The 12,876-nt window shown below is 49.6% G+C and overlaps 1 protein-coding gene across 4 annotated transcripts in view; it reads left to right on the top strand.

Annotated features, from left to right (window-relative positions):
- CHKA (choline kinase alpha) overlaps positions 1-12,876 on the top strand; it is a 61,543-nt gene that overhangs the window by 31,692 nt on the left and 16,975 nt on the right. For 2 of the 4 annotated variants that reach the window (XM_036859346.1, XM_036859344.1), the window contains exons 3-4: positions 4,710-4,763; positions 10,852-10,965. In XM_036859346.1, coding sequence (XP_036715241.1) covers positions 4,710-4,763; positions 10,852-10,965 — 168 coding nt within the window. Of the gene's footprint in view, positions 1-3,730; positions 3,761-4,709; positions 4,764-10,851; positions 10,966-12,876 lie in introns of all 4 variants that reach the window. The other 2 variants (XM_036859347.1, XM_036859345.1) reach the window with 2 other exon arrangements.

Genomic DNA, 12,876 nt, shown 5'->3' with positions numbered 1-12,876 from the left:
AGCCTGTTACTCTCAGGATAAACACTGATAGTCTGGAGTCCCTCGGGACTCAACTCAGGAGGTTAATCTCAGGTTAGTGAAGAGATGGATGATTTTCCTAGACCAGATCTTAGATGCCCTAGAAGTTAAGTCTAGCTAACATTTGGATTATTCTTTCTTAATCACTCATTTATAGATCCCAAAGCACTTTATCAAGGCTGCAGCCAACTTACTCCTGTTTTAAAAGAGCCTTTATCTCCACACAGCCACACATACACAGACTAGGGAAAATGAAGATGCTGCTTTGTTTCATCTCACAAATGTGGTTTTATTAAAGTAGTTTAATCATAAAACTAGTTCCCTCTGCATTAGCAGAATCTTTTGTTGAGAACTGGCCAAGCGATGAGCGTTTATTTGGCTTAAACAAATTTAAAGAAATAAGCCTGTTATGTTGTGGAATATCAGGTAAATAACTCTTTTCATAGTCTTCTTTAAAAAGTACAAAAACCTCTAAAAGCCTCTAAATGAGATTTTGCCAGAAAAGTAACATTTGAAACCTTGTACCAAATATATTTATTGTAAAAGTAACATATACTTTTAAACACTTTTTAAAGTATAGGCATATGTAAAGTAAAAAGTCAGAATCCTCTATGCTCTCACCTTACTGCCTTAGCTCAGGGGTCCCCAACCCCCGGGCCATGGACCGGTACTGTTAGGAACCGGGCCACACAGCAGGAGGTGAGCGCCCAGCGAGCGAAGCTTCATCTGCCCTGCCGCCCCCCATCGCTCCCCATTTCTCACATTACGCCTGAACCATCCCTTCCGCCCCCGGTCCGTGGAAAAATTGTCTTCCACGAAACGGGTCCCTGGTGCCAAAGAGGTTGGGGACCGCTGGCCCTAGCTAATAGAGTTTAGGCTTTTAGGAATTTAGGTTTTAAATTTACAAGTGCTTGGTCAATCACAGATCTGTTTCCTCTTTTGAACTCTTCTATAACTTTAAAACAAAATATCAGCCACACCCCCTTTATTATTGTTACCACTTTAGCCTATTTGTTACAGCACAGCTAATGAATACATGGGTCATAGTGAATACTTGTAGATTCTCTTGAAAACCAAGCCCAAAATAGGAAGAAAAGAATGAGGAAGATGGGAGGAAGCCAGTGGCAGTATATTTTTATTACCATTGGGTGTCTTCTTTTTCTGTGTTTATGACGTCTTTGTAGCATATGATTCACTTATTTATTTAAGTGTACAATTCAGTGGTTTTTAGTATATTCACAGAGTTGGACGTTGTCTTAAGCATGTGGGATACATTCTGACTTCTTAGGTCTTGAAGTTTCAGCGTTTATTTTTAGAAACATTTTATTATGGAGAATTTCAGATGCACACAAAAGTAGACCAGAAGAGCATAATGAACCCCAGGTACCCAGTATCTATCTTCCTCTCTGACCAGCTTTCTTTCGTCTTTACCTTCATTCATTCTCCAGGGTTATTCCAGACATTGTACTGTTTCTTCCATGACGGTTTCACTCTGTACCCATATAAGCTGATTAAAAAAAAACATGACTACATTAGTGTTCACATTAAAATTTTTAATAATTATTTAATATTAAATAACCAGTTAGTGTCCAAATTTCTAATAAATGTTAAAATTTTTTACCTTTATTTTATAACTTACTGAAAGCTAAGTTTCATTAATGTACACGTTAGTTGGTGAAGAATTTGGAGTCATGTTAAATGCTTGTACAATATATTTTAATATCTGCTTCAAATAAATTTGTGCCTCTGAAATAAAATCCCACAGATTCCAGGTTATATTTTACCTCCTTTCTTGCTGGACACAACAGTCCTCTGACCCTGTTTTGGCCTCTCTCTCTCTCTCTCTCTCTCTCTCTCTCTCTCTCTCTCTCTCTCTCTCTCTCTCTCTGTCTCTCTCTCGCTCTCTCTCTCTCCCTCTCTCTCTCTCGCTCTCTCTCTCTCTCGCTCTCTCTCTCTCTCTCTCTCTCTCTCTCTCTCTCTCCCTCCCTCCCTCCCTCTCTCTCTCTCTCCTTCCTCTCTCCTCTCTCTGTCTCTCTCTCTCTCTCTTCTCTCTCTCCCTCTCTCTCTCGTCTCAGCTCTCGGGCCTTTCTCTCTGTACTACTCCTGTCCTCTCTGTCCTCTCCTCGCTCTCTTCTCTCTCTGTCTCTCTCTCTCTCTCTCTCTCTCCCTCTCTCTCTCTCTCTCTCTCTCTCTGTCTCTCTCTCTCTCCCTCTCTCTCTCTCTCTCTCTCTCTCTCTCTCGTCGGCTTACCTGTGCAGGAGGCTGCTTCTCTCTTCTTCCTGTGAACGTTCAGTCCGCGTGGTTTGCGATTTCCTGCTCTTGCCCTTCTTACCGACAGGATTGAGGGAACCTGAACATTCTGTACTGAGGAAACAGAACAGAGGGCTGGGTATGGCAGAAGTCCATCTTGCCTTCCTGATGGTGCTCTGATGGGATAAGTAATGCATTCACTTGTGGGTGGAATGGGGTGGGCAGGGGTGGGGAAATCATTAATAGAATTTATTTCGACCTAACAGCGCTGTTATGTTAAAAAGCAGTGGCCTCGGAAGCAAGCCAATTTGTAACTTGGATGAGGTGACTTGCTGACGTTGAGAGCACCATTAGACAAGGGAAAGGGAACTTCTGCTGGCTAAATAACCCCTTAACTGTATCTCCCTAAGAAGATACAGTTCAAGTAACAACAGCATAGGAATAACCATAGTCATCTAGAATTTTGTACAGGTCAAATCCCGTTACAACAAATTTCAGTAGGATATCCAAATTCCTTGTTTGTCTTTTCCTACAGAGTATCAAAATTAAAAAAATATGTACATATATATATGCAGTATATCAGATTATAGAACTTTTTTTGTTCTTAACTGTCTTTGGGGAGAAAAAGCACAAGGATTTAATATTTGGGGGACATTTCAGCCCCATCGGTCACTCTGACACTGTTGCCAGTTCCCCCACTACTGGGATCACAGATGTAAGTCTGCCCGTCGCCCTTGGTTGCTCCTTGAGCTTCCCAGCGCAGGAGTGTTTATTTAGTTGTGCCAGCCACAAAGTGCGGTGAGCACCAGGATTTGCTGGGGAGACCAACAGTAAAGAAAAGACGGAGTCCCTATTCACTAGGAACGTGTAGGCCACTGGGGAGAGGGAGCAACTAAGGTATAGGTCTGAGGCCACGGTGCAGTCAGGAGGGTATTTTGGAGTTAAGGAAGGAGCGACGCTTTCATGGTACCTAGATACTCCTCCCTAGGGTTTTTATCACACCCTACGTCAAGCCATCAGCAAAAGTCTAAAAGTATTTCTGTAGTATTTTCATTTTGTAGCTTTCATTGTAACGGGATTTAACCTGTAACATCTTTTCATCAGAGAAATGCAGATTACACAAATGAAAATATCATATATCCCCCATTTGTACTTTCTGTACTTTGTACAAAGTGTACTTAACTGTGTGTTAAAGATATTATTTGAGTATGTATAAGTGCAGGTCTTTTGCAGATAACTTCATATGAACGTGGTTATTTATTTTGTTTACTTTTATATCGAGTAAACTAGAACATGTACTGTTTACACAAAACATTAAATGTCTGCGGGACGTGATTTCCGTGTATGGTGGATGGGAGCTGTCGCTTTAAACCGCTGAGGTGTTTTGAATGATGCTAGAGTAGCTGGTGGTGCTTAACGTGGCATTTTTTTTTCCTGTCCACACTTTCTACCCTTGGTACAGGTATTTTTGATAAAGCTGTGGAATGGAAAGGTATGTTTTTCATGGGATGTTCGAGAATCTTTTACCTTAACATTTTAAAAGAGCTTCCTTTATGGGCTTCTGTGTCTGACGTAAGCAGACTTAGTTTAATTTTAACAAATAACATTGTTCTAGGGGCAATATTTGAGTATAAAATTTTGACAGGACACGTATGAAGGTTTTTAAAGCACTTGGGGTGGGGGGTTGCTTTTAAAAGATAAGATCTGCCATGAAGAAAGGATGTGGCCAGAGAGTTGCTTATGGTAGTTTGTGGTTGAGGTGTGTTATTGACTGAATCCTGGTTACCAATAATTTGCAATTTCATTGAGGAAAGTGATGAAAGTATCTCTCAATACGTTAACATACGAAATAAGTTTGGGCCTTTATTAAACTGGCACGGGCCTCTCTCGGGTGGAGGGAGACCCCACGCTGAGCTCGTGGTGCCCTGATGGTCAGGCTCGGCCGCGCAGGCCGGGCGCCGGGCTTCCTGCCCACACAGGGCACCCTCGCCCACCCTGTGCTGACCTCGACGGCCGCGAGCCCATGTGCGCCCCCTGCCCTTGCAGGACAGCACCTTCCTGGGGCTGGCGTTGCCTCCAAAGACCCACCTGGCTAAACAAGATAAGCCAGCCCAGCGCCTATCTTGAGGAGGCCTGATTGGGAGAGCAGCCGCCACTGACTTTCCTCCAGCAATGAAATTGTGAAAAGGTACTCGGGATGGTGGTGAGACTCACAGCTGTGTGGTCTCGACAGCACATCCCTTTTCTCGTAAAGAAATGAAGTGCTTCCTCAGGTGTCGGTCCTAGTGTGGGACGCTGGTGGTGCATTTAGACTGCGCTGAGAAACACTCGCTAAAGATCTGAGATGTTTTGTAAACCCCGACTGTTCTGATGGTTGCAAAGTTAGTGTCTGCTCAGTGTTCCCCATCTCACTGGAAGTGTTTGCTTTTTCTCATTCGTAGCGGTCCTGTAATAAGGAGGGATCCGAACAAGCTCAGAAAGACAATGAATTTCAAGTAAGTAATTCAGTCCGTTCTGCATTTGTGTGAGGTGCGAGCTGGTGGTGGGCAGCCTTGCCCCCCTGCTCTGGCAGCGCCCCTTCCTGCCCTGGAGTCCTGCTGTGTGTCCCAGAGGAGGGGCTCTGGGGGTACTGGGAGCCGCCGCAGTGAGACCCAGCGAACAGCCTGTGTTCCATTTCCTACTGAGGGTGTAGGGAGTGGACGTTGTGCCTTTAGGGTGATCTGAACAGCATTTGGGGTGCTAGGAGGTGGCGGCTTGGGGTGACCTGCGTGCGTGATATTCTGATGCGGAGGTAGTCTGTCACTGCCCAGGTGTCTCAGTGGCTGCCCTTCCCCAGGGCAGGCAGGAGTGTTTTTCCCTCTGCGTGGCACCCGGCTCCCAAAGGCTGCTTCCTAAAAGACGAGATTTCACTCAGAAATGCGTATATTCAGAAGAGCTTGAGGTCAAGAGCACCTGCCCCTCTTTGAGGCTCAGAGGTGGGGCGTCTGGAGTAGTGATCTCCACACGCCGGGGAGTGAACAACTTCTGAGCCCACTCCCCTGGTGTGTGGTTTGTGTGTAACGGGGGGGGTGTGTGGGTGTACGTGTGTAACATACACACCACACACCCTGTCATATCGACACACGTAAATACACTGGTTTTACTAATTGTATACGAATTATTAAAGTGATCAAGAAATAGAAATGTAAAAGAGGTGAGATCATATAAAGGAATAAAAGCGCTGCTGTTTTTTCCTCGCGGTTCCGTGGATGTTTTGCACGGGCCCTGCTCCGGAGACCGTGGTCTAGAGGATCTGGAATGTGTGCTCTCTGGGGTGACACTGACTGAGAAGCTATCAGTGGGACGTGACTGACGTTCTGTCTTCAGCCTCCTGGGCCCTTTGTGTATAGACTTTTCGTCCTTCCTGGGAGTTGAAACTGTTGGGTCACTAGGACCTCCATGACGCTAAATCTGAAGTGTGTTTCCAGCTCCCGTTTTATCTAGACTTCTTAGCAGCTAAGGCGGCCAGGACATAGGGACACGAAGTAAAGGCCCCTCGTTTCCTGCACCCCTCCTTCCCTCCTTTGTGGGCTTATTCTCCGATTGTCTTAAGTACTCAGAGTCCCCAGGCCTGAGGCCCTATTTCCACCCCCCCGCCTTACCCGGCCACCTGATCTAAAGCTGGTCCTTGCGTTTCTCCTAGGGGCCAAGGGCCTGCAGCTCCTCCAGCCCACAGCCCTGCTTGGAACTAACACGAGCTGCTACCCGTCTCCTGGGGTGTCTCACCAGGTCCAAGACTGAACCCATACTCTCCCCACCCCTCCAACCAGCAAAATCTAAATCCGGCCTTTCTGGGCAGGCCAGGAAGCAGGGAGTCACCTTGTGTACCCTTGTCCCCTCACCCCCGTGTCCCATCCACAAGTCTGTTGGTGGTTTTCCTTTGAACCATATCTTGGATCTGTCTCCTTTCTCCCCATCTCTGGACTGTGCACCTGCCTAGTCCAAGCTGCCACCAGCTCCCCGCTGGGCTTCCACTTCCACTCTTACTTCCTGCAGACCATTCCCTTTGTCTTTGCCAGAGCCAGCTTTTGAACTGCTCATCCGATCGTGTCAGCCTCTTGCTTAGTCCTTCGGTGGTGGCTCTCTGCCCTGGTCCCAGTTAGGTGGGCTTTTTATCCTGCCAGGTCCCGGCAGCCTGACCCCCGCCGAGCTTCCCAGTCTCATCTCACAACGCCCTCCGCCTTCCCTGCTCTCCAGCCGTGTGGCCCGAAGCTCTGTGGTTTCCTTCCTGCCACGGGGCCTTTGCAGATGCTGCTGCTTCTGGCTGGAGTGCTCTGCTCTGCAATCCGCACCACTCCCCCCAGCTGCTGCTTACAGTCGGGATCTCAGCTCCCAGGTTCCTTCCACGGGGAGCCCCTTCCTGCTCTCTCATCTAGGCTTGCTCCTACAGCACCGGGTGCCCCTCCTTTGCACTTTCTGTGGCTGTAAGTTTCCGTATTATGTGTTAACGTCTGCCTGTTCTTGTGAGATTCTAAACTCAGGGCGGGGTCCCGCTGCTTGTGCACACTCTTCCATCCCTTCCTCTCGTTAGTCCAGCGTGCCCTCGCCGCCGGGGACCCGTGCGTCACTGCCACGCCACCTCCTCCTCCTGCACCGGCTGGATCTCTGCTCGGGGCCCAGCAGGCAGCGGTAGTAGGTGCTGTGATTTTGGTTTTGATCCTCTGCGTCAGAAGGTGGGCAGTTGGCTGTCAGAATGGGGAAGGTGGTTTGTGTTCTTTGAGCCTCTTTGAATGGCTGGTCTCCTCCAGCGGGAGGCCTGGCTCCACTCCCATTTGTGGGGCGAAGCCTCGGAAGGGGGCCAGCGAGTCTCTGGTGGGCTCAGTGCCCTGGCCTGCGCTGTGTGTGTCTCACCTTTGCTCTTTGGCCTCCCCACTCCACCAGAGAAATGCTGTTACGTCTTCTCAGGAGGGTCATAATCTCGATATTATTGCTGGACTTTTTAAAGGAGGAAAACCACACAGATGAAGTGAGAAGTCAGTCTCACCCTCCCCCAGCCCCCCACCCCGGGCCCTCCCCCTCTTCTGCCCGCTCTGCCCGGGTCTCCGTCTGACCCTGTCCCTGTTGCTCCCAGAGCCACTCTTGGCTCTGTCACCGGCAACTTCTGTGTTGCCAAATCCAAGGCCCACTTTCCTCTGCCCCCTGTTCGCTGTCGCCACAGCGTCTGACACAGGACACGCTGTCGCCCGTCCTGACAGCAGGCGTCTTCGCCTCCCGCACTACCGGCTGCCCTGGTTCCCCTCCTGCTGCCCCAGCTACATCAGGGGGTGTTAGGTTGCCGTGTAAAATGTGTTTCTTCCTGTAGGCACAGCCGGTTGGAAGCATTGCTGTAGGTGCTGGGCGTCCTCAGGCTCTGTGCTGCTTTGCTTCCCCCTCTTCGGCCAGTTCATTAGCTGTAACGCTGTCCGTACGCCGAGGACTTTGTATCTGGCCCAGACCCCGCGGCAGCCCCAGCGGCTTCTCCAGGCTGATTCGGTCCTCTTCTTCCTCGGTTCCTCTGCTCCGGGCATCGGCCCCTCCCAGGCCCTGCTTTGCCCCCGTCAGGGTCACCGTATCTGCTTGGGGGTGGCCACCCCGTCACGCTCTGTCAGGATACCCTCTGCTCCTTCTCTGCGCTGCCCCAATCTGCCCATGGCCCTGCTCGGTTCCGGCCCTTTCTGTCCCTGGAACGCAGGCTCTGTCCGGGCAGCAGCCGCGTGTGTCTTGTTCTTATTGTTTCCCTGGGGCTTAGCACGTGCCGGGCACAGAGTACATGTCCAAGTTACATTTGGGGGGTGAATACATGAATGAGTATTTCTGAAGCCATCGTGGTTCATTTCAAGCTGAGGTATTGAGCTGCTCTCCTGAGAAAGCAGAACCAGCCGTGGGTGGATGGTGGGGGCCGAGCCCGGGTGCTGCGGACGGTGGACCGGGTCACGCCCTTGCGCCCGTCCTTCACTGAGCTTGCTTTCCTTGAGGGTTTGGAGACCTGAGGATACCTGCTGTCCTTCGTAACCTACCCATCTTTCTTGCTTGTGACTTGGCATTTTCTTTCATTTTCTTCCTCTCCAAATTCTTCCCTCCACACACCAGCCCCCCTTCTCCCTACTGTGAATAAATATTGAACTGCAGTATCACAGAGGAACAAAGGTATTTCTTGTTCACAGTGTGCAGAGCAGTGCTGAAGAGAATTGGGAAGTTCTTTAAGTCTCTTTCCATCTTCTCTCCACCATCCTGGCACCGGGTGGACCCTGCTCTGGAGGATCCTGGACAGCGTGGCTTCAGCCTGCGTACCAGTGATGGTGCCACGTGTGAAGTCAGCTCCCAGCAGCCTTTGCGCTGCGTGGGCACCACGTGCACTTCCTGAAGTCATACTGTGGGTTAAATCTGTGTCTAGAACTAGACATTTCAGACGTAAAGGGCTATTTCAGATTGGCTGCAAGTGTGTGTCTTACATATGCCAACCCCAGTGCCCTCCAGCTTCGTCGCTCTACACAGAAAAGGGTTGAAAAACCAAATTTTAATTCCGACAAAATTCAGGCTACGTAGGACAGAGGAGATCCCGATCCGACTCTTTGGAAACAGTTGGGTTGGAGTCTTGAGGTGGGAGACTGTACAGAGGGCAAGGGGCTGCCAAGAGCCACTGCCCGCAAACGGCCTGGTCTGGGCCGAGCCCAGCACCTCCTCGTCCACGACGCCAGCCTCCCATCGCTTGTGCGGGCGGCAGCAGAGGGTTCACTTCCCGTGGGGTGTCTCTGAGGCCGGAGTTGAGGTAAACGGGGCCGGCACTGACCGTACCTCCTGCCTAGGTTTGCTGTGAGGTCAGATGAGTGAGTGAAAACATTTTGCCAGCTCAATAGAGCTGTTAGGAATTCGTCCTCATTCTCTAAGCGTTTAAGAAATAAAACCCGTCTGGTCGAAGTCCTCCTAAAATCCGTTAACTTGACAGATCAGTGCTGTGTCTGGATTGCCGTCGTCTTGGTCTGCTCGGGCTGCCAGAAGAAGCTACCTGGGTTTATTCTTCATGGTTCTGGAGGCTGGAGGGCCAAGGGCAGGGTGCCAACATGGCCAGGTTCTGGTGACGGCCCCTTCCTGGCTTGTAGATGCCGTCTTCTGCCTGTGTCCTCACGTGGCGGAGAGGGAGACAGAAACGGAGAGAGAGGGCAGGCTCTCTGGGGTCTCCTCTTATAGGGATACTGACCCCATTAGGGCTCCACCCTCGTGGCTTCACCTAAATCCATCACCTCCCGAAGGCCCCATCTCCAAATAACATCGCACTGGTGGTGAGGGCTTCAACCTCTGAATTTTGGGAGGACACAGTCCAGTTCATAGCAGTCATATGTACAGGACCGCAAATTAGTGAATATAGATTGGGCCTCACAAGGTGACAATGGTTAGATCATAATTGTGGAGATTATACAAGATGGTGGTGGATGGATTACCAACAAACCCATTTTCCCCAAAATGTAAAAATGACTGAATTACTTTTTACTTTAATGTGGCCCCATGTCCCTTTGGAAGTAGCTTTTCTTTTTTCCTTTCTCTTTTCTTCTCGCCAACTTTAGAATCATGTCCCTGCCTGATGAGTTTGTCCCACTAAGCCTCTCCATCCATTTTGGTAAAATGAGTGTATTTAAAAGAGCTCTGTTTTATTGAGCAATGTTCCTCTGAGATCCTGTCCCCACAGCCCGTTTCTGAACAAGGGGTGACCTAGAATCACCTGAGAGTGTTTCCAGACCACACCTGGCGCCCCTCCCGACACGTCGACCTAGAAGCTCCTTAAGAGACTTGGGTACGGGGCTCCTTCCCGCCCTTCACCCCAACCGATGGGAACTCTTAAGCTGTAATTTCCTGCTTAAGGGAAGAGGACTAAGGAATGGATTTGAATTGAGACCAAAAGGTGGATTTTGAAGGCAGAATGGCTCTAGATCCCACTTAGTTATTAGGAGTAACTAAAGGTGGAATGTAGGAGTGTCAGAGAGGTGAAGACAAGAAGACAAACATTAAATGACAGAGGGGACTGGGGATTAGAGCAGAAAACAGAAACCTTGAGCGCCCTATGCTAGGGTGCACTTTGGCACGGACCCCGCACCCCGTGGGGGACCCCGCAGGCCAGTTTCATGGGCAGAGGGCCCTTTGAACCATTTTCTTTCCCTGGGCACTCTCGACCGAAAAGCAGATCGACCGTCGCCAGAATGGATGGAATTGTTGTGACCTTTGATAAGATGCCAAGGGTGAGACTCATATGAGTTTTAAAATAAATAGAAGCAATAAAATATCAATACTGTTCTATTTTTGGAAGCAGTGACCTAAATTCAACTTGAATTTTAAATCTCATCAATATAGTGTGATGTTTGCCAGCATGGATCCTGAAGTTTTACAGATCTGTTTCTTCGTATTTAAAGTGGGGACAGTGGTAATAAAAACAATTGGTGAAAATAATAATGATGATGATGTGCAATCAGGGTTGCTGTGGGAGTGGGTGAAATGGCTCATGTGAAAGGACTGCTGACACCTGGCACGTGGTCCACACTCAGTAACCGGCTGGTGTGTTGCCATCTGTTTCAGGGCGCCGAGGCCATGGTTCTGGAGAGCGTTATGTTTGCCATCCTCGCAGAGAGGTCGCTGGGGCCAAAGCTCTTTGGCATCTTCCCCCAAGGCCGCCTGGAGCAGTTTATCCCGGTAAGATGTGCAGAAGGCTGGTCAGGTGATGGGAGCCACAGCGAGAAGACGGAGTCTGCCTCGTCACTGCAGGAGCCTGAGGCGCTGTGGTCCGAAATAGTAAATGTGGCCTGTGTTATCACAGAAGTAAAGAAAAACAAAATTTCTCTTGAATTTACATCAAAACCTCTGTCTTTCCTGCAAAGATACATTCATCCATTGAGAAACATGCAGGCAGACCTTGTTTAACTGAGCTTTGCAGATGCTGGGTTTTTACAAATAGAAGGTCTGTGGTGGCCCTGCATTGTCAGACAATGGTTAGCATTTCTGAGCAATAAGATATTTTTTAATTAAGGTATGTACATTGTTTTTTGAGACGTAATGTTATTGCCACTTAATAGACTGCAGTATAGTGTAAACATTACTCTTGGACACGCTGGGAAACCAAAAAATTCACGTGACTCGCTTTGTTGCGGTCGCTTTACTGTGCTGGTCTGGGACCGAACCCCCAGAATCTTCGAGGAGGCCTGTTTGTGAAACCTAACAACTTCCGGGCCTTGGTTATAGAACTCGCTGCAGGACGTGGCCCTGCCCGCACTGTGCCACGTGTCTGGGTTTGCCCTGTGGGCGCCACCACTGTTCTTTCCCTTGTCTCCCACTGCCCCCCCTCACTTCAGGGTCTCCCCTGCCCTCATGTGCCCGTCAGGATCCTTCACGTTTCAAGGCCTTGCTCAGATCCTCTGTTTGCAGGAGTCAGGACTGTTTTCCCTTCCCTGCTGTGCTGAGCCATTGTTAGTGTTGCCCTAGCATCCGCCAGCACGCCTCGTTTAGAGTTCTGTGTGCTTAGCCCCCGCCCCGTGCCCCGTGCCCCGAGCCCCGAAGAGGGCTTTGAGCCGCAAGAGTTCCCTGTAAAGCTGCGTGTGGGGCAACTCTGGGCCTGGTGACCGGCTCATTTGGGTGGAGATGCCGAGCCTTGCTGGCCTGTGTTCCCGCTCGTGGAAGGGCTCCCCTTCTTGAGCTGTGTGAGCTCCCTAAGGGCTAGGGGCTGCTGCCTTCATGTCTTGCCTCATGTGATGTCTTGGCACGAGAGGCCTCAGTGTGCAGGGCCGCCCGGTACAGTCGTGCAGGTGGTGCAGAGCACGAGGACACCTGGCTGACAGGGTGCTCTGCTCGCCAGGCCTGCGTCCAGCGGGGGCTGGAGGGGGCGGGGTGCCCTCTTCTCGTTCACACGTGGTGCCGTGTGTGCCAGCTGCCAGCCTGGGGTGTGTTTGAAGGAATGGTTGTACCTCCCTGTATGGAAGAGTCCTTTCAGTCTCTTCCCTGGCGCCTGGCTGTAGGTTTGTTTGTTTTTTTTTAAATATAAATTTATTTATTTATTTTTGGCTGCGTTGGCTCTTTGTTGCTGTGTGCGGGCTTTCTCTAGTTGTGGCGAGTGGGGGCTACTCTTCGTAGCGGTGCGTGGGCTTCTCATTGCGGTGGCTTCTCTTGTTGCGGAGCATGGGCTCTAGGCGCATGGGCTTCAGTAGTTGTGGCACACGGGCTCAGCAGTTGTGGCTCACGGGCTCGAGAGTGCAGGCTCAGTAGTTGTGGTGCACGGGCTTAGTTGCTCCGCGGCATGTGGGATCTTCCCGGACCAGGGCTCCAACCCGTGTCTCCTGCATTGGCAGGTGGATTCTTAACCACTGCGCCACCAGGGAAATCCCTGTAGTTTATTTATAGTTTTATTTATAGTTTTCCCATTAAAGACAGTAACATCTGTCTAGCATGAGAATCAAATGAGATAGCAAAGTATTAGAAAGAATTTTAGAAATATGAAACATTTCGTATGGTTATAAATGCCAACGTGGATCCATCTTAAAAAACATAACGTTGATAAAACCAAATTGCAGAAGACTACAAATGGTATCATACCGTTCGTATAAAGCCCAATAA

Source organism: Balaenoptera musculus, chromosome 8, assembly GCF_009873245.2.
Source record: "Balaenoptera musculus isolate JJ_BM4_2016_0621 chromosome 8, mBalMus1.pri.v3, whole genome shotgun sequence".
In the NCBI taxonomy this organism is placed as follows: domain Eukaryota; kingdom Metazoa; phylum Chordata; class Mammalia; order Artiodactyla; family Balaenopteridae; genus Balaenoptera; species Balaenoptera musculus.
Note: the sequence above shows the minus strand (reverse complement) of the source record. Positions and strands in the feature narration are given on the sequence as shown.